General features: G+C 54.7%; 1 protein-coding gene across 1 annotated transcript in view; it reads left to right on the plus strand.

Moving 5' to 3' along the window:
* The first annotated feature begins 2,191 nt into the window (after window positions 1-2,191).
* The window catches only part of MAN1C1 (mannosidase alpha class 1C member 1), a 53,537-nt gene continuing 40,295 nt past the window's right edge, over window positions 2,192-15,433 (plus strand). The window contains exons 1-2 of the mRNA XM_030290581.4: window positions 2,192-2,525; window positions 3,258-4,182. Of these exons, the coding sequence (XP_030146441.2) occupies window positions 3,622-4,182 (561 nt within the window). The 5' untranslated portion in view covers window positions 2,192-2,525; window positions 3,258-3,621. The remainder of the gene's footprint in view (window positions 2,526-3,257; window positions 4,183-15,433) is intronic.

Below are 15,433 nucleotides of genomic sequence, written 5' to 3' on the forward strand. Positions count from 1 at the left end.
TAGCTTTTGCTTTGCTCAGAACCGTCTCTTTTATCATCCCTCTGGTTTGCTCTCTGCTGTCCATTTGTGGGTTTTATCCTCCTTGATGCCCCCAAATCCTCTTAGGAAGCAGAGCCCTCCAACCTTTCCCATCCTGGGCCTTCCCTAAGAAGATCAAGGCAGCACCAGGGGAACAGCAGAGCTTTGGTTTGGTGGGGTTTTGCTCGGCTGCTTTGGGGTTGTTGTTTTCAATAATGATGAGAGGAAACACAGCCTGTGTGAGGGTTCCCCGGGGGAGAGGAGATTTAAGGAAGGTGAAGGATTATTTCTGTTCAGTCTGAGCTTAGGTGTGAGGAGAAGCCCACGGAGTGATGGTCTCTGGCTGGTGCTGGTACAGGCACAAGCCCAGCCAAAATCCATCCCTGCTCACCGAAATGAAGTGGGGGATCCCTCACAGGGTTCTCCCTGTCCTGAGCAGAACCAAACCTTCCTTTGGAGCTGCTCCTGGGGCACGGAGGAACCCGTGCAGCATCTGCCAACCTACCGAGGAGGAGCAGCCCCAGCCCTCCCTCCTTAAGGGATCCTTGAGCTGCACCAAGGGAAATACAGGCTGGATATTAAGAAAAAGCTTTTTATGGAAAGGGTGATAAAGTTCTGAAATGGCTGCCCGGAGAGGTGGTGGAGTCACCATCCTTGGATGTGATGAACACAGCCTGGATGTGGCACTGGGAATAGTTGAGGTGCTGGTGCTGGGTTGGACTTGATGACATTGAAAATCTCTTCCAGCCTGGTGATTCTGTGGCTCCTGTTCCTTGTGGAGCAGGCACAGGGCAGGAGGGAGAGCAGCTGTGCCAGGCTGTGCCCACGGTGCCCACGGCGCCCACAGCTCCTTCACGCTCAGCAGGCCCTGCCTCCAAACACGGGGAAAAAGCAATTTCAAACCCAAACCATCAACATGCAAATCCGCCACCTTCAAGGTCCGCCGGGCAGCCACTGGAGCTGAAGCATCAGGGATTTTTTTGGGTTTATTTGATAAACCTGCAGCTGGAGCTGTGGGGAAGGTGAAGTGGAACGATGGCCAGCCTGGGGTCAAGGGCAGCTTCACAATCCTGTTGTGCCACCTGCTTTATGCCCCTTACAGCAGTTTTCACGGGGAAATAACAATATTAGTCAGGAAAATGGCAATATTAGCCGTGTCTCTGACTCTCAGAGCGCAGGGCCCCGCAGCAATCAGCTCAGGTATTTGTCCCCCGCCGTGCTGGTTATTGTGCAGGAGGCACACACAAACAGCAGATGATTTCTCTCCTGGCAGCTCCAGCTCCTTTCCAGCCTACAAACTGTTCCCTTTTAGCTCTTCCAAGTTTAGTCACAGCCGTTCTGTGGTGGCTGCGTTTACCCTTTCCTGGGAGCCTCATCCTGCCCTCTTCCCCTCATCCAGTTATTCCTGAGGGGTTCCAGATGCCTCTGGGTGTGGGTGATGCCCTTTTCTCCATTTCATTGCTAATTCTGCAGGTTTGAGGGCGTTTTTTATAACATTTATGAGCAGAAACTCTGATTCACCATCTTCCCCTCTGGTACAGCATTCACTCACAGGATCACTCAAATATACCTGGTGGTATGTTGAAGGTTAAGGTGTGGATTTAACTATTTGGGATTAAGAAGTGTTTCATGACACCTGAACGTGGGCTCGTAGAAATTAGAAAAGGGGTGCCCAAAGCACCTCCAGCCCTTCCCTAAAACTCCTGCTCTTCTCCTCGTGCCAGGCAGCGAGGCAGAGCCCTTCGTGGGGGATCTGTGGGCAAATCGGTCCCTCAGAGCCCTCACGGTACGTGAGGATTGGAAACGGAGCCACGAACGCACCGAAACCCGCCGAGCCCTCACAGCCTCTGAGGCGGCGCGTGCCCGCAGCCCCTTTTTAAAGTAGCGGCGCCCCCCCCTCCACCAATCGCAGCGCGGACGGGGCGTTCCTCGCAGCCAATGGGAGGCGGTGGCTGGAGAAAAGGGGCGGTGCCAGCCCTCTCCGAGCTCTAACCGGGCAACTGTGGTAAACAAGGGGGCGGAGCCCACGGCTTCCCTGTGGCGGGCAGCCGCCAATGGGCGATGCCAGGAGGGGGCAACCATCCAATAGCGAGCGAGGGCGGGCAGAGCCGTGCCCGCTGATTGGCTGGCGCGGCGGCGGAGGGAGCGTTGGCGGGAGGGGGCGCGGCGGGGCGGGGCCGGGCGCTGTCGCAGTGAGCGGCGGCGCGGGCGGGGCTCCGTGCGGGCACCGGGCAGCGCTGCCCCGCCGCTCCCCGCGTCCGGCACGGCGGGAGCAAAAACACAGCCTTGCCGGGGGCTCGGTGCAGTCCCGTGCTTCCCTCCTGCGTGCTCGGATGGGCAGCGAGAGGAGCTGTCCCCTGGAGAGCGCAGCGTCTTCCCTCTCCTACTTGAGCGGGCACCCGTGAGCGCTGGCAGCAGCGAGGGGCTGTCGCTTTTGGGATGAGCGGGCAGGACTGAGAAGATTTTGCTCACTGTAGGAGCCGGAGAGGCTGGGATTTGTCAGAGGGGTGAGTAAGCAGCGCTGAGGGTAGCAGAGCGCCGGCCCCAGCGGGTGTGACGGCGCTCGGGGGCAGCGCTGTCCCTGCCCGCAGCAGAAGGGGCGATTTGGGCATCGCACGTACGGGTTGAAGCCGTGTCCTGCCGGCTTGCGGGGTCTGAAAGTTGAGCTCTGTCTCTTCGGCAAAGAGAGGATTTGTGGGGGGGGTATGGATAACTCTAGCAGGCAGAGATTTGGGAGAAATTTGCCGGGATCTATTAGGCAAAACCAAAACCCATAGATGTATTTTTTTTATTTATTACTATTTTTTTTTTTTGCCTCGAGAAGCTCAGCCCGAGCCGAGCTTTCCGCATGGCTGGTTTGCAGCCCCATCATCCCCAGCCCGGCGCGGGCGAAGGCAGCTCCGGGCAGACGAGCGGAGCAGCCTCGTCCCTGTCTGTGTGCGCTGTCCCAGGGCACCCTGCCCCTCCTGGGGAGTCCCAGAGCGCCTCGTCCCCCCGGGTTTCGCCCCCTTGTCCCCCGGGCTGCCCCGCCAGCAGAGCCCGGCATCCCGGCGCTGGATGGGAGATGATGCAGAGCGGGGAGCTGCTCGCAGACAGCACAGTTGATGCCAAGTCCGGACAGAGGGACCCGAAGTAGTGCCGCTGGAGGGTGGGGACCGGCCGGGGACAAAGGCTCGTCTCACCGGCCGCATCCTCGGCGGTGTTGAATGACCGCGCTCTTGTCTCCCCCCGCCCCGCAGAAATGCTGCAGCATGAACCCACCGCCGCCTAGAGAGACGGGCTCGCACCGCCCCGGCGCCGCTGCCTGAGCCAGCCCCGGAGCACCGTCCGGCCGGGAGCCCGCACCGGGAGCCCGCACCGGGAGCAGCCCAGCCCAGCCGCTCGCCGCCCGGCCCCGGCGGGATGCGCTCGCCGCCGCCTTCATGCCGGCGGGGGAGACGCTGAACCGCCGCTCCGCCCGGCCCGGAGCCACCCACGTGCGGTCGCCGGTGAAGGCGGCCGGTGGTGCCCAGGGCGGGCCCCGCTGAGCGTTTCGCCGCAGCAGCCAGCGGCAGCCCCCGGCGTGGCGGCGGGTCCCGCCCGGCGGCCGCGATCCGGTGCCCCATGGTGGTGCTGCGGAAGCTGCCGGGCATGCCGGGCTGGCCGGCGGCGCTGGGGCTGCGGCTGCCGCAGAAGTTCCTGTTCCTGCTCTTCCTCTCGGGCCTGCTCACGCTCTGCTTCGGGGCCCTCTTCCTCCTGCCCGATTCCTCCCGCTTCAAGCGCCTCTTCCTACCCCGCCGGGCCACCGCCTCCGCCTCCTCTTCATCCTCCGCCTCCTCGTCCTCAGCCTCCTCCTCCTCCACCCGCGACACCGACCTGCCCCGCAGCCCCCCCGCCGCCGCCGAGCCCCGCCACGCCAGCCCCGCCGCCCCGCGCCGCCTGCGGGAGAAGCTCCGCGCGGCCGCCCGCATGGCCGGGCCGCACACCGCGCCCGGCTCCCGGCAGCAGGTGCAGGGCGGCCAGGGCCGAGCCCAGCCCGCCAGCGGCGCGCCCCCGGCCCGGGAGACGCGGGCCCCGTTCCGCTTCGACTACGAGCGGTTCCGCCGGAGCCTCCGGCACCCGGTGCGGGGCGGGCGGAGCGGAGAGGACGCCGAGACCCGCGCCCGCAGGATGAAGATCAAAGAGGTGGGTGAGGAGCCGTGTGCCCGCTCCGCGCTGCCTCGCCTCCCTCCGTAGCCCCCGCAGGCAGCCCTCGCCTCACCTCAGTGCTCACATCCCCCTCAGGCAGCCTTCACCTGGCTTCGCCTCACGGCATCGGCTCCCCTCAGGTGTGTGTGCCCTCAGCCTGCCTGTACAGCCATGTCCCTGTCAGACCTCACCTCCCCTCAGGTGTGTGTGCCCTCAGCATGCCTGTGCAGCCATGTCCCTGTCAGACCTCACCTCCCCTCAGGTGTGTGCGCCCTCAGCCTGCCTGTACAGCCATGTCCCTGTCAGACCTCACCTCCCCTCAGGTGTGTGTCCCCTCGGCATGTCTGTACAGCCATGTCCCCGTCAGACCTCGCCTCCCCTCAGGTGTGTGTCCCCTCGGCATGCCTGTGCAGCCATGTCCCCGTCAGACCTCGCCTCCCCTCAGGTGTGTGTCCCCCTCAGTCCTCACCTGCCATCAGCGGCCGCATCTCCCCCTCAGTCAGTCCTTGCCTCCCCTCACAGCCACATCGCCCTCAGCAACCCTTGCCCCCCTCTCATGGCCGTGACCTCCTCAGTTTTCCGGGCTGTGTCCACCTCAGCCCTTGTGTCTGGTCCCCTTTCAATCCCTGTCACCTCCTCTCACAGCCATGTCCCCCCTCATTGCCCTCACCTCCCCTCATAGCCATGTCCTCCTCAGTCACCGTCACCTCCCCTCACAGCCATGTCCCCCCCCAGTCACCGATCACCATCACCTCCCCTCACAGCCATGTCCCCCTCAGTCACCGTCACCTCCCCTCACAGCCATGTCCCCCTCAATCACCATCACCTCCTCTCACAGCCATGTCCCCCCTCATTGCCCTCACCTCCCCTCACAGCCATGTCCCCCTCACTCCCTGTCACCTCCCCTCACAGCCATGTCCCCCTCACTCCCTGTCACCTCCCCTCACAGCCATGTCCCCCTCAATAACCATCACCTCCCCTCACAGCCATGTCCCCCTCAATCACCATCACCTCCTCTCACAGCCATGTCCCCCCTCATTGCCCTCACCTCCCCAGCCTCGCCCCCATTTCTCACACAAGGTCCCTGTCTCCCTCCTTTTCCCAAGGAGGGTGGCAGGAATTGGGGTGTCCCTGTCTCTGAGCACACACCTCCATTCACCCGGGGCTGCCTGGTGGGGTGTGACTGAAATAGTGAAATGTAGATGTCAGTTTGGTTATTCGTGGAGGTAAAAGGGTTATGGGGGGAAAAAGCCTCGCTTGGCAGGAGATGTCTTTGGTTGTGCAAGAGTCTCCATCCCTGGGGGGTCGGATTTGTACAAAAACCAGATGACAGAACCTGGCTGGTCCAGGGGGATGGAGGGACAGGATGCAGGAGTCGGGGAGGAGCGGGAGGCTCTGTCCCTGTAGGTCCTGGTGGGACTGGCTCTGGAATTGTCACCCACTGCTGGGAGCTGACCCCTCTGCGGGGCTGCCAGGGCGAGGGGAGGGTTTGGCCCCGTGCCTCCAGCTCGTGCGTGGCAGCCTGGCAGCCTGGCAGGCACACGGAGCAGGCTGTGACCCAGTTAACCAGGTTTGTGTGGGATTCCATTGTGGCTGTCGGATCCCTCGCCGTGATGGATAACCAACTTGGAGGGAATTCTGCTCCCGGAAGAGGTGCCAATAAGTAAAAGGCACAGATTTAATTAAGCAGAGTATAAATTTCCTGGGTCTGTGCTCTCGAAGAGGTGCAGGCATCCAACAACGATGCTGCCCTGGATTGAAGAGAGGATCAGGTCAGGGAAAAACACACCGAGGGCTTTCATCCTCTCCAACCCGCATCTGAAAAACAGTTTTTAAAGCTCCCCTCCCAGTGTCTTTGTCAGGCACTAAAACAAAGGCTGCACCGCTGGTGAAATTCCAATTGGTGTGCCAGGCAGCCAGACACGCACACCCAGGGGTGCTGGGTTGGTTCCTTTACAGTCCCAGGGTGTTTGGAATGTTCCAGTGCCCAGCCCTCACGTGTGCCCGGGTCTCTGCAGATTGCCACCTCCAAGGTGTGCCAAGGAGCACGACATACCCGGGAATAACCCAGCTTCCACTCTGTGCAAACAAATCAAATTGAAAGATCAAATTTAGGGGAAGTGAGTGGCATTCAGTCCTTCATTTGGAGTTAATTATTTTTTAAATATAGCGTTATTTCAAGCTGTATGGATTCAGCCCCATCTGTTTCTAACAGCCATAATCAGTGCTGGGTAGCAGAGTTAGAGTTTTCAAGGATGAGAATCCATAAATATTAGTTTTATGCTGACAGCTAATTACTCTTCAAACAGAGCCCTTATTTCTTAAAAGTGCCTACACTTCTATTTATTCAGAGAGAGAGAAACAAATATGGTGCTGAGATATGAGGCTGAACATGCAAAACAAGGCAGGGTGGTGCAGCCTGGGGAAGAGATAAGGTGTGTCTCTTTTTGTTAATCAAAAAGACAAGAGGAAAACGAACCAGGAAGGTTGGAAGACAAATGCTGCATAAAAAGAAACAGATGGAGAAAGAAAGAATTGCAAGGAAGAAGTGATGATACAGCCTTTGGATTAGCAAATATTGCTCACATGGTGTGAGATGCCAGCAGGGCAGGTGGTGGCTGTGCTGGCTGTTCTGAGTTGCTTTTCCCTCCTTCCTCCAGCTTTCCGTCCCCAGCTGTCCTTGCACTGGGAGTTCTGTTCTTTTCTCTGCCTTCCCTCAGGCCATTCCCACAGGTCAGCGCCTCTGTAACAGGGAGGATGGGTGTGGATGCGATTTGTGGATATTTTTCCCCCATCTGCCTGCCAGATGAAAGCTGGGAGGAAAAAACTGGTGCATGACCAAAGATGCCCAGCTTAGAGACTTGGAGCTTTCTGTTTTCCTCAGGATCCTCCAGGCTGAGGAATTCCAGCCAGGAATCCGAGCTGGTGTCCATTCTTTCCCACCACCTCTGAGCTGCCTGATCAGCTAAAGAAGAGGCAGTGCCGTGCCTTTCCTGGCTGTTTGTGGAGAGTGGAGCTCATGTAGCCCTGCTAGACTTTCCCTGCTTAAAAACCAGAGTTTAGAGCGGGAAGCCCCATGGCCTCTCCCATTTTTTTGCTGTTTGGGGCATGAGGAGCACTGGGGCTGTTTGCAGAGTGAGGAGCCAGGCTGGGGTGGACCTGCAGGGCTGACGTGTGTGTACAGGTACCTTCACCCAGAAAGACAAGTCCAGGGTCAGTTAACAGTTGTTTTCTTGGAAATAAAAAAAAAAGAGCAGCTGTATTGCACAGCCTTTGCTGCTAAAGGTCGTTGGTCACCTGGAGAACAGTCTGGGATCCACTGCTGTGTGTTCCTGCTGCCAGCCCAGGGCTGGGGCACTCTGACCTTTCCAGGAAAGCTGCAGAAAGCCAAATAACAAATCTCCCCGTGCTGCAGGTTAGGAAATTTTGGAAGGGATTACTCATTTCTTAGGATGACCTCTGGAAAAGGTATTATTTGTGTAATTGATCAGTCAGGCATGGCTTTGGGGATTAGCTGATTTTTTACACTTGCCAAATACAAATCACTGATGCTCAGGGGGAAAAAAGAGAAGTGGTTGTAGCTGGAGAGTGACTGCAGAAATTCCACGGTGGGGTTCCATATTTATTTGCTCTCAACAATTTCCAGATCAAATTGGCTGAGGGAAAAGTCAAAATTATTTCCCCTCTAACTGCTGCCGCTGCAAACTCAGCCTCAGATCTGAGGAAATCAGACCGTGTGGTTCCTGCCTTCTGCATCATAACCAGTAATAAAGATTTTGCTGGTGGAGCTGAGCTGACAGTTTTGCTGCTGATGGATGGAGCCAAGCAGACTGCTCCTTGCTGCACTCCTGCATCTCACAGGTGGGGAGACAGGGAAGAGCATTTCTTTAAAGTATTTTTATACCAACCAGTGCTTAAAGACAACCCCTGGAACCAGCCAGAGCGGAAAGTTCATCGTTACATATTTCCAGCTCAGTCATGGGATGTGAGAAAAATGTGAACAGAGGGAGAGATTTACTCATTTTTCTTCTCTTATTTTGGGTGCAAAAGGCACGTTTCCATGCCTGAGGTGTGGGAATGCCTGGTGCCTGAACCTGGCAGTGTCTTTTGTCCCTTTCAAATGAGGGAATGTGTCAAAACCAGGCAGGGATTTTCCCCCTGGGTCTGACACCCGCATTAATTTCCTCGGGATTAATGATACCAAAGCCTCTTTGTTTCACGGTGCAGTTCTCTTCATCCTGGCTTTTCCTGCCATCTCCACCTCTACCTGCCTCACCTGGCTGTCCCCTGTCCTCTTCTAACACAGCTCTAAAGATGTATTTGCTCTCAAAAATCAGCCCCTGGGGGGAAGGAAGCACCAACTCACGCGGTTATCCTGCATCACTGTGCACATCAGCTGGTAGATCAGTCTTTGGAACACAAATACCTTGACAGTTTATCACTAAAAGATAATTAGCAAGAGACAGGAATGTTATCAGGAGCTCAGCTTCTGCTGAAAACCCCTTGGTGTTGGTTGCTGAGTTCCCTTAGTGTGGTTTTTGACTATTGTGACCACAGTGAAAAAACTGCCCATTTTTTGGGGAGAGCTGGGGAAGTGCTGCAGGTTCTCCTGAATTTTTACCACAGGCCTGACCCCTGCCAGGAGAAGTCTCAGCTCTGGTGCTGGTTGCCTCTGGTACACCTGTGTGGTTTGGGTGTTCTGGAGCTCACAGGTGCCCTGGGGTTGGGCTGTGATCACCAGTTTGCCAAAAGCAGGGCTCAGAGCAGCCCTCAGGCTGACCTGGGCTGTGAATCCCATTATTGGTCATTTCTGACCATCTCCTTTCCACAGCCAGCAGGAGAACGATGTCAGACCTCTCCCTCTGCCTGTGCTGTGCAACTTTCTGTCCACACATTGGCAGAAAATGCCTTTTGGTGCTGTAATCTGGGGCTGAGCAGCGCTCCGGGCCAGCCGCGTAATCCGCCCGTGCTTTCGGTACGTGAGGAGCACCACGCACACTTCAGCTGGAAATGCTCCTCCCGTGCACATCTTCCCACTCAGGCTCGTGGGGAGGGTCTGATCCTGTGTGCTGGGCAGATGGAAACCCAGGGACTTCCAACCCGGGGACTTCCAGACCTGCTCTGGCTGCTGGGGGTAAGGAAACCGGTTCTCTGTAAAATATTTACTCTGGTGGAGTGCAATTATGATCTCAGACCAGTCAGATGTGCTGTGATCAGACTGTAATTCTTTCTCTGGGGTAGAAATACCTCTGTGAGAGAGAATTTCTCTGCAGTTTGAAGCACTGGCTGGCTCCAGCCTTGCTGGAATTTTCCTTTGCTCCGCACTCCTCATGCATTTATTTACTGAACCTGTGAAAGGGGTACTGTAGTGTAAATCCCACAAATGGTGCATGCAGTGGGTTTTTTGCTTCGCTGGCCTCGGGTGGATTCATGCAAACAGAATTTAGACCTGTCCTCGAACCTGTTTTAGCTGTAGGGGATACAGTTAATTGGCTACAAAGGTGTTTGTTGTGTTGGTAGGGTGCAGAGGCACAGGGATCAGCGTGCTGTGATCAGTGCTGCAGAGCTGTTTGCCTCAGTGGTACCTCAGAGCTGAGGGCACTCTGGAATTCGGGAGTGCTCTGCAATTTGCAGTCATTTGCTCTTCTCTCCCCAAGTCTAGCAGTGAAAGCACTTGTTCCACAACAACTAAATTTGATGCTAGACTGGTTTCTGAACTGCCACTTAGAGCCAGCGCACGGCTCCAGCACCGCAGAGTTGTTGGCGGGCGGGTGATGAGTGACTGCGAGTGCTGGGCGTGGGGAAATGACTTCCTAGGGTGCCCACAGATGTGTTGTGCTGGAGGACCTGCACTCTCCTGAATCACTTCAGGAAATACACAGCAGCTCCTTGAGATTCTTTGGCTGGGAAGGTGGGGTCAGGGCAGGGGGATGGAGCCTGGCTGGGAGCTGTCAGTGACATCCTGCTGTTAGCTCCCTGCTCCTCCGTCACTCTGTGCACATCCAGGTCTTCAAATATTTACTGAAAAGCAGTCACCTGCATTAAGATTCCATCTTTCCAGCCAAAATTTTTATGGACTCACGATTAACTTTTAATCAATGATTAAATGTGCCTGTTAATGGGAGAAAGATTTTCGTGCTAAGTGTTCTTTCCTTTGGTTCTCTATGCAGGGCTTTGCCAGATGAGGCTAATCCATCATGTTTGGCTTGCTCTGTGATTCTGTTATTGTACAGATTGTTTATCATTTTGATGTTTTTGAATATGTTCTCCAGTATTGAAAAGAATTCAGATTTTAGATGGGGCAGCTGAGAGGGAGAGAGGGAAATGTACCTTAGTACTAAATGACAAGCTGACCTGAATATAAAACTGACATGGAGCTGTCAGAAGGAGCAGGCAGGAAGGAAAATTCACCCCAGTGGTGGCAAGAGGAGCTGGGAGCATTCTGATTTTTAAGTTAAGGAAGGGACTACATTTACATTCCCCAGAAAGATACTTTTCCGTGGATGCTGTGAGTGGATTTGGCATGAGGAGCACACGCTGCCATGATTGCTGTCTTTACTCTCGGTCCCCTGGCACTTGAGTTCATCATCTGACACCGCATTTTGGAAGGGCTCCAGAGGAGCTGTCGTGGGCAGTGGTGTCTGTGAGCTGTACATAATGTGAGGGCTTTGTGCACGATGCACCCAGAGCATGGCAGGAGACAGAGCACACTGGGAGCTGTGCTGGAGGACTGGGTAATAAACATCCCCTCTTTATGGGACAGCATGGCACTCGTTTGTACCCTGCCTAACGGGGCAGAGCACCCTCTGGCAAGTAAAGCAGGACACTCAGTGCTCTGTTCCTGAGGGCAGATCCATCGTGGCACCTCTGTGAAATGGGCACACGCTGCTTAATCCCTAACCCAGCAGGAAAACGTGCAGCAGAGCTGTTCCTCCTGGGCACTCCAGCTCTCCCCAGGAGGACACTGGAGCGTGAGGAAAGCACGAGGCTGCACTAAACTGAAGTGACTGCTGTGCCTCCCTCCTGCATCTCCTGATGCTGACAGCAGAGCTCAGCCCCTGTGTGAGTGTGTGAGTGAGTGTCTGCAGCGTGTGGAGCCCACGGAGGGATCTCCGGCGGGTTTGGAAAGGGGAATTGTGTTCTGAGGCTTCTTCCCTGGGCTGGAAGGTAACAGAGTGCAGCTTTCTAGGAATGGGAGCTGTGTGCTGGAACCCTCCTTAGAGCCACCAGGCAGCCTGGGGCATGCCATCCCTGTGTCCATCTGTGTCCCCAGCCCTGCCCAGTGTCCCCTGTGTGAGCCACAGGCCCCCATCAGTCTCTTCATTCCCAACCTGCCTCGACAGTGACATCCATCCTGATCCCAGTGCGTATTCCTCAGTGGAGCAGCAGGAACCCTGCGCTGGTCCCCCTTTGTGGGGCACTCTGGGGGTCTCCCCATGCTGGCAGCTTGCTCTGAGCTTTGGTTTCTCTGTGACCTCTCCCCTCTGTCAGACCCAATTGAAGTTTTCCAGCTCAGGAGGTACCAGGGAGGACGGGCAGACGACAGCGGAGCAGAAAACGGTTCCTGGGTTTATTTGAGCTAATTGTTCTAAAGGCTGGAATTGAGTGGGAGCCAGGAGCTCATTAGTTCTAATCTGGCCTCCAATACTTGCCTTGCATGGCCCTCGAGCTGTTAGATTTCCTCTCTTAGATATTGCAAGAATAAGGCTGCAGAGAATATTAAATGCAAGAGATGGAGAAATCCTGCAGCACCTCGTGCCAGCAGCACTAGCACAGGATGATGATGTACAGTGAATGTTCCTCCTAGAGAGTGTCCCTTCCCTTCAGAGGGACTCGGTGGCAGAACTCCTGCTGATTTATGGAGCAGGATGGCTCTGCAGACTGTCTGTGCTGAGAATTGCAGCCGTGTTAGCACCGTCCGAGCAGGCGTGTTTAAAGCAGGGCTCTTGCTCTAATTGTGTTAACATGATTTCCCTGGGCAGGGAGGGGAGTGCAGAACCGTGTACTTTGAGAAGTAACAAAGGATAATTATGAAGTAATCGTGTTTCATCCATCCTGAAACCCTCCTGCTGCTTGAGTTAGCCAGCAGGATGAAATACAATAAAATACTTCCAGTGGAAAAGGGGTGTTTCTGGCTCTCCTTCCATCTGAGCTTCATTTTTCTCCAGAGTTTTCTAGGAAGAACACGTATTTATGTTGGAAGTCCGCACTGATGAACCCAAACAAACCCTTGGCTGATTTCTGGTGCTGTTTTGGCTTTCCTGGAGGCCTTTCTCCAGCACTGAGACCATGTCAGGATTGCTGAACCACCATGGCTGGGTTTGCTTATCTTCTCTCTCAGAGGTTTGTGCTGCTGAGCCCAAACAGCCAGAGCACTGTTGCTGCTGGCTGTGGCTCTGCCCACTCCCTCCCATCAGTGGCTGCACAGCAAAATCATTCAAAAGGTTGATTTCAGCTCTGGCTGGCGTAGGATGAAGCCATAGGCAGCTCTCTTCTCTTGCTTCTTTCATTTCTGCCTTTCAAAGGCTTAAATCAAGTTGTGAGGTGAGTGTTAGGGTGGCATTTGGTGAGTGGAGGCTCGTTCCTTAGGCCTGAGCAGTTCTGGGGGTGCCACTTCTGCTCTGGTGTGGAGTCTGTGGGCAAGGAGCTGCCTCCTGCTCTTAATTTTGATGGGCCTTTATGGCTGTTTTCTGTAGTTTATTACCCAGATCCCCGAAGCTGCCATTCCCTGCTTTATTCTGTCAGCAGTCCATTAGTCACAGCCGTGTGATGGCAGTGCTGGAGCAGCGCCAGAGCCGAGCCTTGATCCCTCTGGGGATGGGAGGTCAGGCCCAGGGAGGCCCAGGCCCCTCCATCCTGCCAGCTGAATCCTAAATCCAACCATGAACCCAATCCCACATTGTTCTCACATCCACCCCACCAAGCTCATTTTCATCAGAGATCCCGTGTTTGTAACCTGGTTTGTGATGATTTATTGTGGGCTCTGGGACTCTTGGAAGGGTTTATCAGCCTCTGGCTAATAAATTTGCTGCTGTGGTCCAAGAATTTCTTGCAGCACTTTTGTAAAGTGACAGCTCTGACACGTGGCTCTAGGAAGGCTCTGAGTCAGTTTCTTGTGTCTGTTATTAGCTATTACCTGTGATAAATTATTGGACTAATCTCAGCTGACTACTTAATACTTGAGAATTGCTCTGTTCCTCTCTTCAGAAGTTCCAATCACGAGGAACTCTGGAAAAGGGAGAGGACAGCAGTGCTCCAATCTGTCCCTCTGAGCAAGGACTACAAAGACAGATGGGGAGCAGGTGAACCAGCAAGAAATCATTAAACTAAACTCATCCTCCCAGATCTCTCCTGCTAAGCCATCCAAGTGTGAGATGAAGCACAAGGTGTGCTGGCAGTCCTCAGCCTCCCTCTTTCTCCTATTCCAGCATTTGGACTGAGACAAACCCAGTTTCCAAACAGATGTTTCTCCTGCTCCCTAAACCCGTTCTCACAGTGCAGAACAGGAGTGATGCAGGATGACTCTTGGCCCGTATTTACATTTTTTTCTCCCCTTCTTCCTTTCCTTCAGTTCTCCCATCTGCTTCTGCTGTGTTTTGGGCCCCTGAGCCATCCATGTGTCAGAAGCAATTCACACCTTGTGGGTGCTGGGGGGAGAGGCAGCTCAGCTGCTGGGCCTGGAGTGGGGGAGTGGGGCTGAAATACAGAAATGGGGAGAGGGACAGTGGGCTGAGCATCTGGCACAGGGCTGGTCCTTTTGTCTCCTCTCTCCTATTTTGTTTCTTTTCATTATTGATCTGTTTGACGTTTGTCCTACAGGCTGTCAAACAGACAGGCTCAATACATTCTAGAGACTTTGGTTTTCTTTTTTTATTTCCCTTGAAAAGGCAAAGCAAAATGTTTCCACACCTTTGCCTTTTCTTTCTCCTCCTTGCAGCGTTTTGGTTTGCTTATGGCTACAGCTCCTTTTGAGCATCCCCTTGGGCTGTGGCTCTCCAGAAATGAGAATTCTGTGCAGATGGTATCTGTAGGGGAAAGGAAGAAACCTTCCCTTGCCATAATGCAGGTGTGTAAAAACAATCCTGCTTGGTGTTTGTGTTTCCATCCAGCTTCCCATTCAGCGTGGGGGGATTCTGGGGAGGAGCTGCTGGATTCTGGCCTGGCTGCTCAGCTGTTGCTCATGCTCACCTGGGATGCTGGGCACTTTGAAGGAGAATGTGTAGTCTGTGTGTAATTAGGGATTTACAAAGCCCGTGTGCTGTACATGCTTGAAGGGAAGTAGCTGAAATGGAAGAGCCCTGGAGGCAGCCTACAGGAATGAGACAGTGCCCAAAATCTTGAGAGCTCAGGGAATTTCCTGCATGGTTTGTGCTGCAGGCTCAAAACCCAGGAGAAGACTCAGAGGTGACATTTGAAGGAACATCATTACTAAGGAAGTAATTTTTCCCACTTTCTTTCCTTAAAGTGTGCTGGAATGCAATAGTAGTGGCTAAGGAAAGCCAGACTGTCCAGCCTGGGGTGAAATGGACTTGAAAAAATGCAAATAGTGGTGTCACACAATGGGTGCTGGTGCTTTCTGGTCCTCCTGCTGCCCTGTGTGCCTGCAGCCCTGGCAGCAGCTCAGCACTTGTTTGACAATCATCTCCTAATACACAACAAGAGTCAGCCTGGGAAGGCAGCCGGGACATTGGGGTGTAAAAACCCCAAACCCCTTTTACATGGACCTGAAATTTCTCCCCCGATTCCCTCGTGCTTACCGATGTTGCTCAAAGAGCTGCTTCTGCCTTCTGTGCTGCCAGCAAGGCAGATCAGAATTTAAGCTGATCTTTCTTAAGTGTCACCTCTTCTATTTTCAATCCTTCCTGTACCCCACTGTTCCCTTTCTCTGAGATTGCTGCCACAGCATCTTCACTTTGGTGTCCCTCACGTGAGCCCCAGTCCCACCTGCCCTTCCACACCGACCCCAATCCTTTTTGCAGTGTTCCAGGTGATCTTTGCAGTTTCCATCCAGGGGAGAGCTCATCCCTCAGGTGTAACGGGGTCAGCTCCCCTGGCCAGGTGCAGCCTTGAGCTCAGGGATTGCCTTTTGCTGCCATCTCCTAAACCCAGTGCCAGCAGTGCCTGGGTGGTGACAAGCTCAGGACAGAAGGAATATTTATTGTGTTTATTGCTGCTGTGGCTGTGCAGAGCCAGCCTGGCCGTGCTCTGGAATATCCTGAGTCTGATCAGCTCTAGGGGCTCGCAGGGA

This window comes from Taeniopygia guttata, chromosome 23 (genome assembly GCF_048771995.1).
Source record: "Taeniopygia guttata chromosome 23, bTaeGut7.mat, whole genome shotgun sequence".
NCBI lineage: Eukaryota > Metazoa > Chordata > Aves > Passeriformes > Estrildidae > Taeniopygia > Taeniopygia guttata.